The 16,367-nt window shown below is 41.7% G+C and overlaps 1 protein-coding gene across 5 annotated transcripts in view; it reads left to right on the top strand.

Annotated features, from left to right (window-relative positions):
* Positions 1–2,163: 2,163 nt before the first annotated feature.
* bmp2k (BMP2 inducible kinase) overlaps positions 2,164–16,367 on the top strand; it is a 70,879-nt gene continuing 56,675 nt past the window's right edge. For 2 of the 5 annotated variants that reach the window (XM_078402172.1, XM_078402145.1), the window contains exons 1-2: positions 2,573–2,698; positions 3,085–3,102. Coding sequence is in view for 2 of the 5 variants with exons in the window: in XM_078402124.1 (XP_078258250.1) it covers positions 2,527–2,698 (172 nt within the window). In the remaining 3 variants the exon portion in view is untranslated. Of the gene's footprint in view, positions 2,699–3,084; positions 3,103–3,183; positions 3,221–16,367 lie in introns of those variants that run through there. The other 3 variants (XM_078402154.1, XM_078402124.1, XM_078402135.1) reach the window with 3 other exon arrangements.

Genomic DNA, 16,367 nt, shown 5'->3' with positions numbered 1-16,367 from the left:
TTGTTTGTTTGTTCATTCCGGTTTAGGCGCTGTGCACACGGCAGCCAGCCAACAGTCGCTTGTCCTTTTCTTTTTTTTGCACTTTTAATTTCAAGTTTTTGTGTACCTTGTTGTGTGTTGTGACTGTTGGCAGACCAATTTCCCTCCGGGGATGAATAAAGTTTATGGTATCGTATCGCTCATACCACTGGGTTGTAAGCTACCCAAGTGGAATATGAAGTGCTGTTCCTCCAGTTTGTGTGCGGCCTCACTCTGGCAATGGAGGAAACCCAAGACTGAAATGTCAGAATGGGACTGGGAAGGGAAGTTAAAATGGTTAGCAACCAGGAGATGCAGCAGGCCTTGGCAAACCGAGTGCAAGTGTTCAGCATTTGGTCGTGCCAATGTAAAGAGGCCCACATCCTTTGAATTCTCTCATTTTAATTAACAAGCCCTTTCCTTCCCCCTCCCCTTTTCCATGCCCACCAGGATATGCACCCAATTCTCCTTTACTCCTTGCTCCCATCCCCTTCTGCTTATATTCCTCCTTCTGGCTTCACATTTCATACATCTTCTATTCTTATCTCCTTTACTCTCTTTTTGCCTTTTGATCGACCCTTGTCCAACAATCTGTTAATCAACCCCCACCTGCTCACCTGAATTCACCTATCACTTGCCAGGCTTTAATCCCACCTCTCTTCCATCTTTCTGCTCCCTACTACAATCAGAACAAAGAAGGAAACCAAGCCCAAAAGTCACCTATCCATGTTCTCCAGAGGTGTTGCCTGACTGCCTGTGGCACTTTGTGTCTTTTTAAACTAATTTGAAAGATTAAGATTAAGAATGGATGATACAATACAAGATCGTTAGCTTGGTTGGGTGGATGTGGAGGTGTTTCCTCATGTGGACAAGGAATACTGTTTAAAAATAAGGATTTTAAGGAAACAGAGAGATTACATTTTTATCTGAGCACAATGAGTCTTTGTGAACTATTAAAAGGGAGATGGATGGAGAATCTTTGGTTATTCTTAAGGAGATGTTGATAGATGAAAGATTGCCGGTGGCATACAGGAATGTGGAATTGGGATTCAGCCACAACTTTATCAAATGGCTCAAAGGCTCCAGGTGCCAGCTGGCCAACTCCTGCTGCTGTGTCAGACTGATTTCTCTGTCATACTATCAGCAAACATAATTCCAACTTTTCCACAGTGCTGTGATTAGTCACAGATATTATTATGTGTAGTAAAAAAATCACAACAGAACTTTGCTCTACCAATCTGCATAATATGTTATTGTGGTTTACCAAGTGGTAAACAGAAAATCCCCTGACCATTAATAAACACGCACTCAATCTACATTTCACCCAAATCTCCCAAATGTCATCTTCTTGCGGCCACGAAAGTTATGAAATGTTTTGAAAAAATATATATTTTTGCCTGTTGTTAAAAAAAATCTGGGGTAACTGTAACAAAGTAAGAAGTTATCAAAACTTTCCTGGGCAATGGTGAGTGGGCGCCTACTGCAATAAACGCCCATCATGTTTCTGAAGACATCAACTCATGTGCTTGCGAGCATTTTAATGACCAACTTGGTTTTGCATTGAAGTTTTTTTGCTAGTTTCATCAACTCATAACATTCGTCCGCTCCGTTTAACCCCCGCAGCACGGCTTGGCAAGGCTCGGCAGCACGGCTTGGCAAGGCTCGGCAGCACGGCTTGGCAAGGCTCGCCATCCGCCTCACGCAGGGCTTCAGTTTAGTTTAGAAATACAACACGGAAACGTGCACTTCGGCCCACCGAGTCCGTGCCGACCAACGACACTATCCTACACACTGGGGACAATTTTACCGAGGTTAATTATCCTACAAGTCTGTACGTCTTTGGGATGGAGGAGGAAACCGGAGAAAATCCACGCAAATCACGGATAAATCATACAAACTACGTGCGGACAGCGGCCGTCGTCAGGATCGAACCGGGGTGTCCGGCGCTACGAGGCAGTAACTCCAGCGCTGCGCCGCCGCGCCGCCCCATGACAGCGGAACAAGCCCGACCACGGCTACGCGACTGACAACGGTGCGAGCCAGTCACCGGCAAAGACGTCCGGAGGAGGGCGGGGACATGTTGGGAGGCTGGCAGGTCGGGGCGGGTTGTGGGTGATAGAGAGAGAGAGTCTGCTGGGCGACCAGGCAGAGCGGCTAGGCAGGACAGCACAAGCGCACACACACACTGCCTGGCTCTGCTCGCTCACGCACGCACGCAGCAACGCGCGCGCCACACCCCGAGCTCGCTCCGAACTTTCAACGGGATGGAATTTCGAGTCGTTTGAACCGCTGCGAGTGCGATGCCGTTGGGCTGGTAGGGAGGGGAGGAGAGAGCGCGCCCGCCCGCCCGCCACCTCCTGCGCATTTGCCGCCGGCCCGGCCCGGGGCAGGCGGCGGGGCCGACGGACGGAGCAAGTCAGCCAGGGGTGGAAGCAGTGGCTGGCAACATCTGACTGGCGCAACTGCTGGAAGTTGCTCGTTGCTTTTTTTTCCCCTCTCTTTTGAAACATGAAGAAATTCTCGCGTATGTCGAAACCCGAGCCGGGAGCGGGATATGTCGGTGCTGGAGGAGGGGGCGGCGGCGGCTCCGGCTCGTCGGCGGGCAGCGCTGGCAACTATGTGGGCAGGGTGTTCAGCGTGGGACGTTACCAGGTGACCGTGGAGGAGCTGATCGCCGAGGGTAGGTCGGGTGGGGAGCGGGATGGTGGGTGGGTGGATGTGCTGGCCGAGGCTTTGCGCAGTTGAGGGAGGGGGCGTGCGAGAGGGTGCGGGGTCCGAGGGGGTCTCTGCCCCATCGCCAAACTAACCCGTGGGCAGCCTTCAAACTCCCGACCCCATCACTTCAGCAAAGGCTCCCGTTTCATTCCCAGCGTGTATTTGTTTACCGACTGACGAGCTCCTCTTAAAAAGGTCAGCCAGAGGTTTAAAGTAGGGTAATGGCTCACGATGCTGCACTCTCTCAACATGACAATACAGTGCCACCTCTCCTCCCCTTTTAGTAGTCGTTTGCCCACTTTGTTCTGGTGTCGAATTTTATTTTAATGCTGTCTTCTTTTGATCCCTTAGCCAGCCGTGTGTCTTAATGTAAGTGTGACAAATTTCAGTTTTTGATTTCTTTGCAGGCCTACACGTGCAAATCAAACTTGCAAAACTTTTTAACCTATGTGAATTGTGTGATGGGGTGGGCGGGGAGGCATGTCAGGTACTGCACAATAACGCAATAATAGTTCTAACCTACTATAAAATAGAAAAATGTTTTGGACTCTTCTTTATACTGTCTGTTGCGTATTAGCCCTGTTAAGTTTACTTTACGAGAGTTTGTACACTTTTCTCCCTTCAACCCAGTTGCATCTAAATATATTATCTGATCACTAGAAATTGACTGTGTTTAAGCGAGCACTTTTGTGGCAAGAAGTATTTTTTTTTAGTGCAAAATAGCTTATTTTGCAAAATCATAACTTGTTACACCATTTCAGTACATGTTTGCATAGTACATTCAGTGACAAGTGTATGTAACATTGTATTTCAGTCAATTAAAAATAAGAACGCTTCATAAGTTATGTTACCTCAAACCTATATGAATAAAATTAAGACATTTGTTTTTATTCAACATTTTAATGTCCTGTTACATAGTGTGGTTGAACGTTGTGTTTTAGATGAAAGGGATTTTAGTGGCACCTTGATGCAAAGATTAGTTTATAGTTAACCTGGCTGTTGTAAAAACTTGGCATATTATTCTATCGTTCGCTTCCAACTTTATTTCTTAATTCTGTACTGTTTGTTAATGTTGCAACATAAATGTGGCTGAGACTGATAGTCATATGTTTGTTCCATAACCCCCAAATTCACCTCTCGAGTGGAAAAAAAACCAGTACTGGAGGTATTATGGTTCTCTTATGCAGCATCTATGGAGGAAAATGGGCAGAATAAAGAAGGATCCCGACCCCGAATAATGTCTATCCATTTCCCTTAACAAATGCTGCGTACCCCACTGAGTTCTTCTTGCAGTTTGTTTTTTTGCATTTATGACTGGTTTACCATCAGACATGCATCAAGACACATCATACGCTTACTTAAAACTTGCACTTGCAACCTTGCTTCCTGTGCTAGCACATTTGACCACAAGACCTTCCTCAGTAATATATTTCCATTCATTGTGCTCCATTGATTAGATGAAATGGTCTTCATTTTAGTTTGGTTGTAGTGTATTACATTCGCACATTTAGGTAACATATGTTGAAATTACATACACCAAAGCAATGCTCCTTTTTAGATCCTTTTGACAGCCTCTTTCTACTCTTTTATCCCATCCTTTGATGAGGTGTTGATTTCTTATCTCTTTGCATGGTAACTTCAATTAGTCATATATATATGCTGTGTTACAACATCAATACCCTATATCAATCTGATGTTCTAGTTTGCACAAATTTGAGCACCTAGTTAAATTTTTTAGTTATTTTTCCAAAGTAATCCACCTGGTGTGTGGAAGCTTGCCAATTTGTGTTCAGCACTCAACTAGTTTATTTTATTTTTTAACGTCTAGTTAAATACCACAAGATAACTAAATTTGTTCAAATGCACAGAGTTTTGGTCGAAGTGAGAGCAAAACTATTTATTTGTTTTAATTGTTATGGGCTATGATTAATCTGTTTCCATCGTTAATTAATGGGCAGAGGTGCTGATCAAACTTGTAACTTGCAGCAACAGTGATGGCTGCATTCAATGCCTGACGAGCACCTGATTCAGGAAATAAAGCATTTTTCAGAGCACCATGTGTTCTCAGTATGATTGGACATGTTTTGCTATTTTAATGCAAACTTGTTATGCTGTTACTTATCTTGCTGCTAATGTCAATTTGTATCAAATATTGTATAATCCAATGTTTGATTAGAAAACTAGAGAATCTTCTGGGAGCCCCCTCTTATCCTGCTTAATATGGTGTGATACTTTACTTGTCACATGTACCGAGGTACAGCGAAATTAATTTTTGTATACAGTTCTGTACAAGTATCACTATACTTAAGCACTTAGATACATTTCAGAGAAGCATGTCAGAAACAGTACTAGCAGTAGTACACAGACAGTATGCAGAGTTGCCAGTTTGGCACCATTTTCAAGTCCCAGTTATAAGTGCAGGGTTCTTGACCTGACCCTGAAGGTCTGTTGTCCTGGTGGTGTTACAGGGTTGGCCTGGTCAAGCGTGGCCGTTGGTTGTTCCACTGCTGTCGGCCGTGCCCGGTCCATGTGCTTGGCCTATTGGAGCATCGCTCGGTCCAGCTGAGCGCGCGGGATGTTGCAGGGCCTCCAGCGGCCCGCTCTACTGTTGAGGCACTGCACTGCCTCCTGCAGCTGGTCTGCATACCGGCTTAATATCTTCAGTTCTCTTGCTTCTCTGCTTTCCCTACCGTATTAGAGCTTTTTTCCTTCACAATCAAGCTCCTTGTCCAAGGATTCAAAATTTCCCCAATCACGCTTTACATATTGAACTTTAGATGGCACCCATGTCAAAGTCCGTGACGAATTCTATTACAAGGTTTTTGATTTGTGTTCAGTGCAAGGAGCAGTGTTGAAATGGAAGTGGCAAATGGTCACTTTTAGTATGGTTCTAGAGAATAGTTTCAGATCATTTGATAGAAGTTGGTTCCTGTGGACACTTTGTATTACTGTCAAAGGGTTTGTAAAGAATTTGAGTACATTATTTGTTGTGGTTAGTATGGCGAGTGACACTAGGAAACATAGAAACTTAGAAAATAGGTGCAGGAGTAGGCCATTTGGCCCTTCGAGCCATCACTGCCATTCAATATGATCATGGCTGACCATCCAGAATCGGTACCCTGTTCCTGCTTTCTCCCCATATCCCTTGATTCCCTAGCCCTGAGCTATATCTAAATCTATCTTGAATACATCCAGTGAATTGGCCTCCACTGCCTTCTGTGAATTCTACAGATTCATAACTCTCTGGCTGAAAAAGGTTTTCTTCTTCTCAGTCCTAAATTACCTACCCCTTATTCTTAAACTGTGATCACTGGTTCCGGATTTCCCCAACATGGGGAATATTTTTCCTGCATCTAGCCTGTTCAATCTCTTAAGATTTTTATATGTTTCTATAAGATCCTTCTAAATTCCAGTGAATATAAGCCCAGTCGATCCATTCTTTCATATGTCAGTACCGCCATCCCGGGAATTAACCTGGTGAACCTACACTGCGCTCCCTCAATAGCAAAAATGTTCATCATCAAATGAGGAGACCAAAACTGCACATAATATTCCAGGTGCGGTCTCACCAGGGCCCTGTACAACTGTAGTAGGACCTCTTTGCTCCTATACTCAAATCCTCTCGCTATGAAGGACAACATGCCATTAGCTTTCTTCACTGCCTGCTACTGTTCCTGCATGCTTACTTTCAGAGACTGATGTACAAGGACACTTAGGTCTCGTTGCACCTCCTCTTTTCCTAATCTGACACCATTCAGATAATAATCTGCCTTGTTCTTGCCACCAAAGTGGATAACCTCACATTTATCCACATTATACTGCATCTGCCATGCATCTGACCACTCACCCAACCTATCCAAGTCACCCTGCGGCCTCATAGCATCCTCCTCGCAGCTTACACTGCCACCCAGATTTGTGTCATCCACAAACTTGGAGATTAAAAAAAAATGACAATTAACTTTTGTCCATTTTGTAGCTTTATTGCTTTGCATTATGCATATTAGTACAGTAGCACTGCCTCAATAGCAAGGACGTCGTTCCTCAAATTAGGAGACCAAAACTGCACACAATACTCTAGATGTGGTCTCATCAGGGCCCTATACAACTCCAGAAGGACCTCTTTGCTCCTGTGCTTTCGTTATGAAGGCCAACATGCCATTAGCTTTCTTCACTGCCTGCTGTACCTGCACGCTTAAGAGGATAGACACAAAAAGCTGGAGTAACTCAGCGGGACAGGCAGCATCTCTTGGATTTTTGCTTGGATTTTTATGCCATCATTTGTTCTGCACATGCCATGAAAATGCATAATTTTGGAACTTGCTTGTCCACATTGGGATATTCACATGCTTTTTCCAGTTTAAGTATGAAATTAGTTGATTACTTTATTACTTTGAAAGTGAAGTATAATAGCAAAGATGAGAAAGCAACTGTAGATTATATTGGCGTAACTTACATAATGCTAATTTTTTTTATTTTCGGACAAAATACTAATGTATTTCTTGCATTACATGAATATATTTAGTGCACTTTCCATATACTTAGAGTAATCGAGTTGGAATATGGAAATGTTATTGTTAGGCTTACAGATAGATTTTGCACAATTTCTTTCAAATTTAAGTGATTGAACCTGAAAATTTCAATGAAGAAGTTCAGCTCTCTAGGTCGTACAGATAATGTGCATTTTGCATGGGATAATTATAACCGTTTAAAACTTGTGGCTTCAATAAACTCCATTGCTAAGTTTTCTTCAACTCATGCTTCCATCTATTTTCCAGTTGCCCAACGATTTTTAGGCTTCTCTTTCAATAACTGTTGAGTTTAACCTAATTACGGGCACAAGGAACTGCTGATGCTGTTTTAGAAAAAAAAAGGAAAGTGCTGGAGTAACTCGGAGTAACCACGGGAGAAGAATGAGGAGGAGATAAGACTTTTCTTTGCCTTCTATCACAGTGAGGGTGTGCCTGGAGCAATCACTATGATGGCTGTTTGTGTTAAAATTGTAATTGTGTGTCTTGTGTTCTTTATTGTCTACTGCCGGACCCTGACGTGAGAGGACGCTGGCGCTATTTGTTCGCCGCTTCTCCGTCAGGATAGTTTGTCTGTTTGTTTTTATGTCATGACTGTTTTTGTAAAGCGTCTTTGAGCACGGAAAAGCGCTATATAAAATAAATGTTTATTATTATTATTATAAACACACAAATTGGAGGAACGACACCTCATATTTCACTTGGGTAGCTTGCATTCCAATGGCATGATCATTGAATTCTCCAATTTTAAGAAACTACAATACCTCCCCCCCCCCCCCCCCCCCCCACCGTGCCACACACACCTATTGCCCTTTTCCCCTTCCACCTACATTTCTTCCTCTAGCGTTGTAACTCTCCAATCCTTTTATCTCACGTCTTATGTTTGGTTTAGAGATACAGCGTGGAAGTAGGCCCTGCGGCCCACCGGGTATGCACTGACCAGCGATCCCCGCACATTAACATTATCCTGCACACACTAGGAACAATTTGTACATTTACCAAGCCAATTTACCTACATACCTGTATGTCATTAGAGTGTGAGGGGAAACCGAAGAGGCCACGGGGAGAACGCACAAACTCCACCCGTAGTCGGGATCGAACCCGGGTCTCCGGCGCTGTAAGGCAGTAACTCTACTGCTATGCCACCATTGAGCCACTACCCCATCGAGCCGCCCACTATTATGTCTTTTCATCTCTGGCATTTGTCCATCATATCCCCCCCCTGCGCCCCAACCTTGCTTTCACTGGTAAATTAACCTATTTCCTGCTAGGCTTTGTCCTGCTCCTCCTCGCTTCCAGCTTTCTTTCCCCTTTCTACAATCAGACTGAGGAAGGCTCGGCCGGAAATGTCACCTATCCATGCTCTCCACAGATGTTGCCTGTCCCACTGAGTTACTCCAGCATTTTGTTGTTTTATTAAACTTAATTACCTTCTATGGTATGGAAAAGCTTCTCACCCAGCTTATGACATGGGTAGATGCACATTTCAGGTGCAGCAAGATTTATTCTTTTTACTAATCGACTGAAAGCTTTAATTCCAAAAATGCATTGGAATTTAATATATTTTTCCTGATCATTGTGATTGACTGTAGAAATGTGTACATAATTGCTTACAGTGTATTAACATAAGGACACCATCAGAAGTCTTTTTGAAGTTTGTGACACTCATTTGGCAGAAAATGTAGTTGTTGATTTTAACAGTGGAGTTTTCCCCATCATTGTTGTAAACAACTGGACATAATTGAATTCACCTTCAATATGTTGAGAATAGTATGAGACCACATGAGGATTTTGCTTTCTATTTCCTGGTTGTTTATTTTGACTGTAAAAGCTGCATGTTAGAATAAATGTTAATTCAATTGCAGCATTAATTAAGCCTTCATGGTTTTAACACCTAGAAAATTGTTCAATGTTAATACATGAAAGTGGGCCTGAATCGCTTGGTTAGCCTTTAAATAATGACAGGGCTATCAACTTTGAAGTGGACCGAATAGCATCATTATGCACTTTTGAGACAAACTTGAGCTAAACAGGGACTTTTTCATTGTTTTCGTATCTTAATTTTGTAAACTTAATTTTATCCCATTTGCTCATTATTTTTCTTTCTATATCTGATACTACCTTTACACTTTGTTTCTATGTTTTGGTCTCTTTGGTGAAGGAGACATACTGTGTTGCTGTCTTCGATCACTTGAGTCATGTTCCCTCACAACAATGCTATCTCCTTGAGTTTTGAATCATTTGTTGGGCATGTAATTCAAGTGTATGCTAAATAGTGGTTAATAATCGCAAGTTGACAGTAATGTATTAAAACTAAAAGGTTAATTTAAAATAAAAACTAAACCTTACAGTCATTTCTCATTCCTCTAAAAAATGTTAATTCAAGAAAATGGAAAGGACATTACCTTAGATAATGGAAGCTTGTGTGTCGGCGTCTCTCGAAGATTGTGTCTTGCTGGAAGCAAGATATGTTTTAAATTTATGTTGTGCTGCATTGCATCAATGCATCTAAAAAAATCTCGTACAATGAAGGTACAGTGGATTTATACCAAAGCCAATTGCCTCTAGAAATAATAATTGTTGTATTTTGGGTGCAATTCGTCTTTTCAGCACATGACAACCCAGATATATTTTTCTAGTTAAGTCCTATTGCAGCTATAAAATATGTTCATTCCTTTAAAGTAACATTGTGATTCTTTTTTAAAATTAAGAACAGAAGGATTTACTAAAGTGCAGCTAACTTGAATGTGACTCTTATGTTCCTACTTTTATGGAATATACTTCTTCAAAGAACTATTTTAAGTTGCTGAAAGATCTAGCGGCTTAATCAAACATCTGCACATTTAAATTGAAGTCTAACTTTTTCAGATGTATTGCTGGCTTCTAGCTCAATACTTAGATCAAATTGTCCACGTTTCTTTATCTTGCAATGTGTGTTGTACTGATCGCTAACCTGAGTTAGTTCACTGCCTTCCATTTATTTTGATCTAAGATGGAATGGAGGGATTGTATTCTGCTTTCAAAAATCCCTGGTCTGTTCTCCAGAGACATAATTTGTTCCTCCTGGGCAACTTCACTATCAGTGTATGAATAGACCCCCTTGGCAAATCACAATTAACAAGGATGGTGCAGGGACGTCAAATTCCAACAAAATATTTTGAGTGTGATCTTGTCATAACCAACATTCTGTTTTGTCAGAGTGTGTCTACGTTATAGGGAGAGATTGAGCAGGCTGGGACTCTATTCTAAATACTGTCTAAATACTGGCACTTGTTAGATTATATCTTGATGTTATAATTCCACTGACCCATTGCATTATTGAATGGATCATCACAGTAGGAATGAATGCTTACTTGTAAAAGATACATACTTGTGGGTAAATTGGATCTCTTAATGTTAATTTATTCACTTACATGAATAATTCCAGCATTTCTTACTCCAATGCAGGCAGTTAAGAGTCAGCCACATTTAAGTTTCTGGAGTTGCATATAAGTAAAACTTTTTTTATTTTTTAAACCCACAATGGTTGCATAACTCAGTGGGTCAGGCAACATCTCTGGATGACATCGATGACTTTTTAGGTTGGGACCCCTCTTCAGACTGGTTATGAGGTATGGATGGTGGATTACAAATGTTGTTCAGGAAAGTAAATCTAAGTCTAGTTTGAAACATCTAGTAACTTCATGGTATAGTTTCAAGCCCCTTTATAATAATTCTTGCTTGATTTTATTTGGTATAATGGAATGAAAACTGGTCTTTGAAGTAGTAACCAGAATTTGATTCACGATTTCAGGGACTTGACCACTATGCATTTGTGCCCTTATTTAAGAATAGTTATGATAGCATTGTACAATTTATGTCTTTTCAAATTTGCTTTAGGCAAATAGGTTATCATGAAAGGTTTCAGAGGTGCTGTACAATAGGCTCACAGGTACTTTTGCATACATATATTGATGTGTTTTATATTTTATTTTAGCATTGTCCAAAACATATTTGGATTTCTGTTTGCAAGCAAGTCGTTGAGATATTTGTTTAGTTTAGCAATACAGGGTGGAAGCAGGCCCTTCACCGAGTCCACGCCGACCAGCAATCCCCAACAATAACATATTGTTGAATGTAATTATTTTTGCCAGAATTGAAATACCAGAATATAGGAAGTTAGACAGATTCGTGAAATGGTACAGTAATGGTTAAAGTCATTGTAATCTGGAGGCACGTACTTGTACCCTAAAGCCTTGTGTCTCTATGCCCAAATGATATCTGAGGAATTTAAATTCTACTAATTAAGTGGTCTATTTCAAAATGTTCTATTGTCAATAAGAGTGGGGATGATATCCTTAGACCTTTGCAGCAAAATGTACGTTTTGCAGTAGGGAATTCAGTTGAGTTGACAGTCAGATGCTGGCGCAGCTGACTTGCACCATCATTGGGTTCTTCACCAAGGCCAGGATAGAAGCAGGCTTGTATTAAGCTTGCCAATATATATTTTTTGCAGGATAAAGTCAGTTGTACTTGAATGTGTAAACATTCTGAATTCATCATTCACATCTGGGCTGTGGTTCTCTATTCCTGTATTTTCTCACGTACAGTTATTTTGTAAGCACATTTTGTAAAGGTTAAGTAGCTCACAACAAAATCCCTGTTGATTATCCCATTTACAGAATATGAAATTGTCAATCAAATTCAGTATCCCAGATGTGTGTAAATTAAAAGCATGCAAACATGCCTACTTAAACTAGTATTTAAAGTATCTACATACCAAGTGGATTAAAATATCAATGACAGGATTCATGATCTTTTTAAATGTCCCTGGATTATTGCCCTGAGAAAATTTGTGCTATAGTCAAATTATCTAATCAGTTATGTATTGCAGTATAAAATCAATGTCAGATATTAGCTTTAACGGTTATGCCTTTTTGTATAGAATCTCCTACAATCCCAACAGGTTCGTTATGCTGTACGTTTGATATTGATACCTTCCTACAATTTGTATAACCGCCACAAAATTATGTTACTTTTGATTGTAGATGGAATACTGATAAACCTGCTTTATACTTTTTGAGAGGTGTCCTTAGGTGTCCAAAAAATCCTTAGTGTCTGGAAAAATCCCAGCTGAATGGAAATCTGCAAATTTTAAAACTACTGATGAAAAGAGGGAGACTAAACAGAAAACAGGACCAATTGGCCTAACGCAAGTCATTGAGAAAATGTTGGAATCAATTGTTCAATAAATAGAGGCAGAATGTTCAGAAAATCATAGCAGAGTTAACCTAATTTTATCTACTGGAAGTTATCAATGTCTAATTTATTAAGATTCTTTGGTGTAACTGGCAGGCTAGATGAAAAGGAACGAGTAGATTCAATGCTGTTGGATTTCCAAAAAAAAAGCTGAAGTGCTATGGATTACTATACAATGTAAGAACTCGTGCATTGGGGTTAATATATTTGTATGAGGTTAATATATTTCTATTGGTTCAATAGAGGGATGTAGATATCCTTGAATGTGAAACACAATTAGCATTCAGGTGCAGTAAATAATTCGGAAGAAGAATAGTACATTGGCCTATGTTGGAATGGAGATTAAGTATAAAAGAAGGGATGTCTTGCAATAACTTCACAGGGAGACCACATTTTGTGTATAGGTCCATTTGTGAGCAGTATATTTTAAGGATTTGCTTGATTGAATCGTTTCGGATAAGGTTCACTGAGTTGATTCATGAGATTAAGGTGTTGTCCTCTGACAAACAGTTGAACATGTTGAGCCTATACTGAAGGTGTAGAAGAATGAAAGGTGATCTCATTGGAATGTAAGTGATCCACTTGGAATGGTTGAACTTAGTGGTTTAGGAGAGAGCCAGTTGGCTCAATATACTGCATATTTTTCTTTTTCTCTACTTTCATTTGTCTCGACAAACTTTTCTTTTTTAAAGTACACGATTTTAAAGTACCACGATTTTTAAAGTACCACTGATTTTCTGGCATCCTTGGTTGCAAAGCTATCTGTACTATCTGTGTTGCTGGACCAACAGAAGGCTCTGAGAGGAGTCCAATGGTACCGGAATGATCTGCCTTGGGAGCAGAGATAGCTGCCCACAAAATTGGCTTCGGAAGTCAGATATGGGAATGGAACTCTGGCTGGGCCGGAGTTCCAGAGCCCTGGCTGCAAGGGGCATATTCGACCTGCCAATCAGAGCGGAAGTCCACATTTTTGGGAAGACTTCGGGGGGCAGATTTCAAGTGCGCTCTCGTAATTTTGTCTGGATTAAAGGAGGTGCCAGACGATTAGTTGCCAGAAAATCTGTGGTGATCCTGTATATATCCAATTTATTTTTGGAAGTTACTACTGGATTGGTCATCATTAAGTTTTCATTCAGTGCATGCAATGCTAACCCAGTGTTAAAATATTAGCATTGGGTTAGCATTGATGGATTTTATTTCTTTTAAATGTGGTCTTTATGTCTCACGGTAGAGACTTAAGCATTAAATCCGTGCTGACCCTTTTATGTCATTACTGATCAAGTGCTGTCTCGTCAGAATCGCGTTTGTCTTAATCATGGTTGTGCTAAAGTTTGGAGCACAATTCTAAAATAAGTCAGTGAGGAACAGGAAACTTTGGGTTTAGTACTTGGATGCTTTATGAGCATCAGGTGATGGCATACTGTATTTGTTTTGGCTTGACACATTTGTAGATTCAGTGCACATACCTTCAATTCCATAAAATGGATAATTGTGTTCCACTGCTGTGCTTCATAGATGTCAGCATCCCAATCATTCTACTATGATCAAGATCACTGAAAGAAGCAGAGTAGTACAGGTCGTCCCTGACTTATGCACAGCCCATACATACGAGTCCGACTGCGGGGGACTAGTGGAATGGGTAGAATTGTATTTTCCAAATGTTATGGGGCTGCAGGCAACTTCTATGAGCCTTTGGTTCCTATCACCCCGATAGTTGCAACAATCGGGAGCTGTGTTGCTGAGCTGACTTGCTCACTCAATAGTCGATGATGCCAGTTGACAATCCTCCCATCACAGCTGTTTCTATTTGTGAACTCTTTCTTTTCAAGTTTGAAATTTATTGGACAAATAATCAGTGTACCAGTCCTAAATACTGCAGATTGTTTCACTGTACAATTAAGTTATTATTGCAACGGAAATCTTGTCTTTTGGCTAGCTCATCTTATAGAGTTATCACAGATGGATTTCCCTGTTGTGTAGCGGTGATCACTTGCTGACGGTGTCCTAGATGAACTTATCCGTAATGAGTTTATTAGTGAGAATTATTTTTTTGCTTTGATTCTATTGTCGTATGATTTTGTCTTAATTGCAAGGTGTGTTCTTTGGGCAAATTCAATCAGTATGTTACAATAACTTCAAATTAATACTTCAAATTAATGAAAGAGCAATGTGCTTGTGTAGTCATCTTTATTTTTCTTTATTGTAACTTCATCTGCTGGTGGGTCAGCACCATTGGAAGCCATGGCAACAAATTGCATAACGCTGTACATCTGCCTTGTCAGTCCCTTAAGATGGTAAATGTCATTTGAACAAAAAAGCAAACTTGAGTCAAGCAATATCAGCAAAATAATAGTTGATGTTTTGGGTCGTGACTCAACATCAGAACTGCGAATATGGCGAGAAGATGGCCAGAACAATGACCATGAGAGGGGAGGGTGGCTCTCATAGGTGTTAGGAGGAACAAGAGAGGTGAAGGATGATGGGCAATTGGACCTTGGTGAGGAGGAGAGATGAATTCTGCTCCCAATTCCTCCGTCTACGCCGCATCTGTGCCCAGGATGAGGTGTTCCATACTAGGGCATCGGAGATGTTCTCATTCTTTATGAAACGGGGTTCCCCTCTTCCATTATAGATGAGGCTCTCACTAGGGTCTCCTGTATATCCCGCAGCTCCGTTCTTGCTCCCCCTCCCCCATTCGTAACAAGGATAGAGTCCCCCTTGTCCTCACCTTCCGTCCCATCAGCTGTGGCATACAACACATTATCCTCCAACATTTTCGCCACCTCCAACGGGATCCTACAACTGGCCACATCTTCCCATCTCCACCTCTTTCTGTTTCCACAGAGACCGTTCCCTTTGTAACTCCCTGGTCCACTCGTCCCTTCCCACCCAAACCACCCCTCCCCAGGTACTTTCCCCTGCAACTACAGGAGATGCAACACCTGTCCCTTTACCTCCCCCCTCGACTCCATCCAAAGACCCAAACAGTCTTTCCAGGTGAGACAGAGGTTCACCTGCACCTCCTCCAACCTCGAGTATTGTGTTCGCTGTTCCAGATGTCAACTTCTCTACATCGGCGAGACCAAGCGCAGGCTCGGCAATCGCTTCGCTCAACACCTCCACTCAGTCCGCCTTAACCAACCTGATCTCCCGGTGGCTCAGCACTTCAAATCCCCTTCCTATTCCCAATCTGACCTTTCTGTCCTGGGCCTCCTCCATTGTCAGAGTGAAGCCCAGTGCAAATTGGAGGAACAGCACCACATATTTCGTTTGGGTAGTTTACCCCCCAGCGGTATGAACATTGACTTCTCTAACTTCAGGTAGTCCCTGCTTTCCCTCTCTATCCCCTCCCCCTTCCCAGTTTTCCCACTAGTCTTCCTGTCTCCCTCTTACCCTGACTCTGTCTGAAGAAGGGTCTCGACCGGAAACCTTACCCATTCCTTGTTTCCAGAGATGCTGCGTGTCCTGTTGAGTTACTCCAGCATTTTGTGTCCATCTCCGATACATGAATCCTGTTGCCTCTATCTTTGATATCATATAATCGGCAGAAACAACCCTTGCGAAGGAGGAGAGGTTGAGATGTTTTAGTTTTTATTTATTCGTGTCATCATACTGCTGATGGTCAATAGCGAGCAGATTTTAGTGCCACATCGTTGGCCTCTGCAAGATCCTTTACAGTGCATGTGTCATGCAGCATGTCACAGCTCAGGAGATGTTCCATAGTCTGCCGCATCTTCAGTATATACCCACTTCAGCATGTTTGATTTGCTCCTCCCCATGCCTGTCCGCAGTCTGTTGAGACTGCGCCAGGTTATCCACGGTTGGTCGGAACCTGGTGGGAGTTTCTCAGAGGGATCGATTGCCATGTGA

This window comes from Rhinoraja longicauda, chromosome 1, assembly GCF_053455715.1.
Source record: "Rhinoraja longicauda isolate Sanriku21f chromosome 1, sRhiLon1.1, whole genome shotgun sequence".
NCBI lineage: Eukaryota > Metazoa > Chordata > Chondrichthyes > Rajiformes > Arhynchobatidae > Rhinoraja > Rhinoraja longicauda.
The sequence above is the reverse complement of the archived record's forward strand: the minus strand, read 5'-3'. Positions and strand labels throughout refer to the sequence as shown.